The sequence below is a fragment of the Belonocnema kinseyi genome, chromosome 5 (genome assembly GCF_010883055.1).
Source record: "Belonocnema kinseyi isolate 2016_QV_RU_SX_M_011 chromosome 5, B_treatae_v1, whole genome shotgun sequence".
NCBI classification, from domain to species: Eukaryota; Metazoa; Arthropoda; class Insecta; order Hymenoptera; family Cynipidae; genus Belonocnema; species Belonocnema kinseyi.
This window is the reverse complement of record NC_046661.1, coordinates 131,618,181-131,624,103: the sequence shown is the minus strand read 5'-3', so window position 1 is coordinate 131,624,103 and position 5,923 is coordinate 131,618,181. Positions and strand designations below refer to the sequence as shown.

The following is a 5,923-nucleotide window of genomic DNA, read 5'->3' as shown; positions in this document are numbered from 1 at the left end:
CGATTTTTAGAAAATCGTGCAAATTAAAAAAAAAATTTTTTTAATCTTCCAGATTCTTTTTTAACAATTTTCGAAATCTTTTAAAATCTTTTTGAATATTCTCTTTAAATAATTTTAAGAATTGAAACATTATTTTCAATTTTCCAAAGAATCATGAAAAAATGTTTTTATTCTTTTGAAGCTAAATTAATTTTTTATTTTTTAAAACTTCTAAGTATATATTAAAATTACTTTACACCGAAATCCAACAATTTCTTTAATAAATTTAACTTTTTTTAAAAGATCAATAAAAATTGTAAGGTTCACAGTTTAAAAACTCTTCTGAATTTTAACGATTCAAGACTTTTTATGTAAAATAATTAAATTTAAGATTGTTTACTTTTAAATATATCGTTTCAATTCAATTGCCTTAAATAAACAATCAAATGTTGCTTAATATTCTATAATTATTCTTTTCCTTAATTTAAAAAAATTGTAATTGAATGGATTAAAAATGTAATATTTTAGACTGAAACAAAATTTTATAATAAATACATTATTATGAAATTATTTTTAAGTTAAAAATATGGAAATTATTAACTTTAAACGGATTTAGAATAGTTTTGCCAAATATATTATTGTTCAGTTTTTTAATACTTCTACAGATCCATTAAAAAAATTATTTATTTATATTTACAGTTGATAAAATAAGAATGTTTTTATCCTAAATTTTCAACTCTAGACGCTTTTAATTTTTAATTGTTTAAGTATTCAATACTGCATTTTAACATTTTTTTAATTAAAAATTAAAACTTGAAATGGAAGATTTTTTTAATTACGCATTATAAACTGAATTTTCCGGTTTTTCCTAGTCTCAAAGAATTCCCGGTTATTTCCCAATTTTCAGAAAAAAAAAAAGAAAAAAATTTTCAACAAGATTGTACCAATTTTTAACTAAACGTGAATTTTTAACCCAAATGATGAATTTTTCAAATAAAAAGACAGATTGTCAACAAATACAGATTTTTCAGTCAAACCCGGAAATTTTTTATCCAAATTGTTAAACTTTTAAATCAAACCACGATTTTTCTGTAAAATAGTTGATATTTTCCACAAAAAGTTAATTTTAAGAATTTAGTTTTTAAGAAAAAATGTGAATTTTCAAACAAGCAGTTGAATTTTCAACTGAAAAAAGAATTTTTCATCAAAAATGGATAAAATCAATTTTCAAATAAAAAAATAAACTTTCAAAAAAAAAAAAGAAACAATTTTTTAACAAAATAGTAACAATTTTCAACTATACATGAATTATTAACCAAAATTATGAATTTTTCAAATAAAAAGACAATTTGTAAAAATATTTGGTCGAAACCCGAAAAATGTTGAAGCAAACTGTTAAAATTTTAAGTCAACCACGCTTTTTTCTGTAAAATAGTTGATATTTTCCACAAAAACTCAATTTTAAGAATTTAGTTTTTAAAAAATAATGCTCATTTTCAAACAATCAGTTGAATTTTCAACTGAAAAATAAATTTTCCATCAAAAATGGATAAGATCAATTTTCAGTTAAAAAGATTAATTTTCAAAAAAAAAAAAACCAAAAAAAATTTCAACAAAATAGTACCAATTTTCAACTAAACGTGAATTTTTGTCCAAAATCATGAATCTTTCAGATGAAAAGACAAATGATCAAAAAAAAAAAAAATTAGTCAAAACCGGAAAAATATTTAAGCAAATTGTTTAACTTTCAAGTCAAGCACGATTTTTCTGTCAAATAGTTTAATTTTCCACCAAAAAGTTAATTTTGAGAATTTCATTTTTAACAAAAAATACGAATTTTCAAACAAGCAGTTGAATTTTCAACTGAAAAATAAATTTTCCATGAAAAATGGATAAGATCAATTTTCAGTTAAAAAATAAATTTTCAACAACAACAAAATTTCGACTTTACATGAATTTTTAATTAAAATGAGGAATTTTCCGAACAAAAAGACAAATTTTTAACAAATATTTTTCAGTCAAAAAAGAAATAAAGTGTATCCAACTTTTAAGATAAAACTAGATTTATCTGTAAAATAGTTGAATTTTCAACGAAAAAGTTCATTTTAATCCAAAAATGAGGAAATTTTAAATTAAGACTATTAGTTTTCTAGCCAAAACGACGGATTTTTAACCAAAAGAAATTAATTTGTAAACAAAAGGACGATTTTTCAAACAAACAGTTAAATTTTCAATTAAACAAATTTTAAAATTTCAATCAAAAGTGGATCAGTTTAATTTTCTCTAAAAAAAAATTTTTTTCAGCAAGAAAAGAAAGGAATGTTCAATCAAATAATCAAATTTTCCACGAGACATGAACTTTTAGCCAAAATGATGAATTTTCTAAACGAAAAGACAAAATATCAAAAAATAAAGATTTTTCAGTCAAAAAAGAAGAAAAATGGGTCCAAATTGTTCAGCTGTAAAGCCGAAACACAATTTTTCTATAAAATTGTTTAATTTTCAACAAAAAAAAAAGTTATTTTTAAACCAAAAAGGGGAAAATTTTACTTTTCTGCCAAAAAATTCGAATTTTCAACTGAAATGATGAATCTTTTACTGCAATAGTTAAATTAACAGTTTAAAAAATTATTTTTTAATAACAAAGATGAATTTTCGACAAATAATGTAACAGTATATCTTTCAAGAAACAAAAAAAAACGAATTTATAAAAAAAAAGGTAAATTTTCAACCAAACTAGATCAATTTTCAACCAAACAGTTAAATTTTTACCTGCAAATATCGAAATTCCTACTAAAGCAGATGAATTTTCTAACCACGATAAAGAATTTTCAAAAAAAAAAAGTTGAATTTTCAACCAAAAAATACAAATCTTTAAAAAAACAGTTGAAAATTCATCCCTACCTTTTACCCAACCAATTTTTCATTCTTCCCCTCCATTAATTTTCAAATACCAAAATCTTAATCTTGCATGATTTTTAAAATATAATTTTTTATACCCAGAATTAACCAAATTTAAAGTAAAATTAAAAAAAAAGTTCAAACAGTTACTTACCTTTTATAGAAATTCCTCGACTTTTTCAAAATTTTTTTTTCTAAATCCCCGACTTTTACTTGATCATTAAAAAAATGTCATCTCTCTGAATGAAACGAGGCGAGTCATTCTATCGAATTTTTATTAAATACAGTTTACTTGATCCCTTAAAAAAAAAATATAAAAAGTATTTCATAATCCCGAAGATATAAATAATCCGAAAATGTATCTCAGTGAATTCCTGATTGAAATAAATAATCTGAGATTGCAACCGAGATTGATCGAAAGGCTCCTTAAATAAATAAGCATCCACCCCACTTCAACTCTCGTTCCTTCCTTCCCACTTCTTTCAATTTAAAATCTATAATAATACTAGGAAGACTGGTACATTTTCCGACTCATCTTCAGCACTATCGATTCGAATAAATAAAAAAAAAGGCAGGAATAATATAATATACCTAGGAGAATAATGAAGAAAAGTGGATTGCTAGATTGAATGTGACGGAAAGTTGGCGATGGTTTCGAAGAAGAAGAAGAAGAAGAAGAAGAAGTATAAGAAGAAGGCACCTAAACTTGTGTACAGTTGGTTCTTGATTTTCCTTTCGGGACTTAGAGAATGCTGAGTGAAGTGGATCCTGTCTTCCTATCCTTGAAATGCGCCTCGGCAATTTTGAGAAAAGCGGGACGATCAATTTGGCCGTAGGCGATTGAGAGCATCTGCAGGGCCATGTCCTGGACTTGAGACACGCCGCTCGAGAAGAGATCGTGGCCCAATTCTAAACAAGTCCCGAAATCACACTCGTCGGCGGCTATTGTCGCCCAGCGAATCACTTCCTGCAGATCCGACATTGCCGACTTTCTCTCCTCATCCGTCTCCGCTTCCTTGATTTTCTTCAACATTTTTTGCAGATCGGCTGAAAATAATGGTCAATCATTTTTATTCCACATTCGGCCGAAATGGCCACCTTTTGTCCCTGGAAATAGGGGCGAAAGTAGCATATTATTCCCGTAAACCGCATTTGCGGGGCGAAAGTAAAATCAGCGGGGCGAAAATAAAATTAGCGGGGCGAAAGTAAAATTAGCGGGGCGAAAATAAAATTAGCGGGGCGAAAGTAAAATTAGCGGGGCGAAAATAAAATTAGCGGGGCGAAAGTAAAATCAGCGGGGCGAAAATAAAATTAGCGGGGCGAAAGTAAAATTAGCGGGGCGAAAATAAAATTAGCGGGGCGAAAGTAAAATCAGCGGGGCGAAAATAAAATTGGCGGGGCGAAAGTAAAATTAGCGGGGCGAAGATAAGAAAAGCAGAGCGAAAGTAAAAGTAGCGCGGCGAAAGTGTAATCAGCGGAGCGAAAGTAAAATCAGTAGGTTTATAAGGATTTTTAAAGGTTTCAAAAGAATAAAGAAAATTGGTAAAAATCTTCAAAAAATTCGAAATTATTTTTTCTATTATAGAATTTTGAAATTTGTAATTTCAAAATAAATACAAAACTTTTTTTAAGAAGTCTAGATTTTTAAAGGTTTCCAATAAAGATTTATGAGCTTATTAGGGATTTTTAAAAGTTTCAAAGTAATTAAAAAAATGTGTAAAATCCTTCGAAAAATCCGAAATGATTTTTTTTTTTATTATAAAAAAAAAATATTAAGACGTTTAAAAATATTGACCCAAAAATATTTTTAAAATTGAAAATAAATTCAAACAATTTTTTAAAAATTGTAGACTTTTCAAGATTCCGAATAAAAAACTTATAAGCTTATATAGATTTTTAAAAGTTTCAAAAGAATTAAAAAAAATTGGTAAAAATCTTCAAAAAATTCGAAATTATTTTTTCTATTACAAAATTTTGAAATTTGTAATTTCAAAATAAATCCAAAACTTTTTTTAAGAAGTCTAGATTTTTAAAGATTTCCAATAAAGATTTATGAGCTTATTAGGGATTTTTAAAAGTTGCAAAATAATAAAAAAAATGTGTAAAATCCTTCGAAAAATCCGAAATGATTTTTTTTTATTATAAAAAAAAATATTCAGACGTTTAAAAAGATTGACCCAAAAATATTTTTAAAATTGAAAATAAATTCAAACAATTTTTTAAAAATTGTAGACTTTTCAAGATTCCGAATAAAAAACTTATAAGCTTATATAGATTTTTAAAAGTTTCAAAAGAATAAAAAAAAATTGGTAAAAATCTTCAAAAAATTCTAAATTTTTTTTTTTTTTTTTTATTACAAAATTTAGAAATGTTTAATTTCACAATAAATCCAAAACATTTTTGAAAAAGTGTAGATTTTTGAAGATTTCGAATTAAAAATTAATAGGTTTATAAGGATTTTTAAAGGTTTCAAAAAAATAAAAATAAAATTGTAAAAATCTTCAAAAAATTTGAAATTATTTTTTCTATTACAAAATTTTGAAATTTGTAATTTCAAAATAAATCCAAAACTTTTTTTAAGAAGTCTAGATTTTTAAAGATTTCCAATAAAGATTTATGAGCTTATTAGGGATTTTTAAAAGTTGCAAAATAATAAAAAAAAATGTGTAAAATCCTTCGAAAAATCCGAAATGATTTTTTTTTATTATAAAAAAAAATATTCAGACGTTTAAAAAGATTGACCCAAAAATATTTTAAAAATTGAAAATAAATTCAAACAATTTTTTAAAAATTGTAGATTTTTCACGATTCCGAATAAAAAACTTATAAGCTTATATAGATTTTTAAAAGTTTCAAAACAATAAAAAAAAATTGGTAAAAATCTTCAAAAAATTCGAAATTATTTTTTTTTATTACAAAATTTAGAAATTTTTAATTTCAAAATAAATCCAAAACATTTTTGAAAAAGTGTAGATTTTTGAAGATTTCGAATAAAAAATTAGTAGGTTTATAAGGATTTTTAAAGGTTTCAAAAGAATAAAAA

General features: G+C 24.6%; 1 protein-coding gene across 1 annotated transcript in view; it reads right to left on the bottom strand.

Annotated features, from left to right (window-relative positions):
* Positions 1–3,138: 3,138 nt before the first annotated feature.
* LOC117172777 (histone PARylation factor 1) overlaps positions 3,139–5,923 on the bottom strand; it is a 21,456-nt gene continuing 18,671 nt past the window's right edge. The window contains exon 4 of the mRNA XM_033360985.1: positions 3,139–3,927. Coding sequence (XP_033216876.1) covers positions 3,623–3,927 — 305 coding nt within the window. The 3' untranslated portion in view covers positions 3,139–3,622. The remainder of the gene's footprint in view (positions 3,928–5,923) is intronic.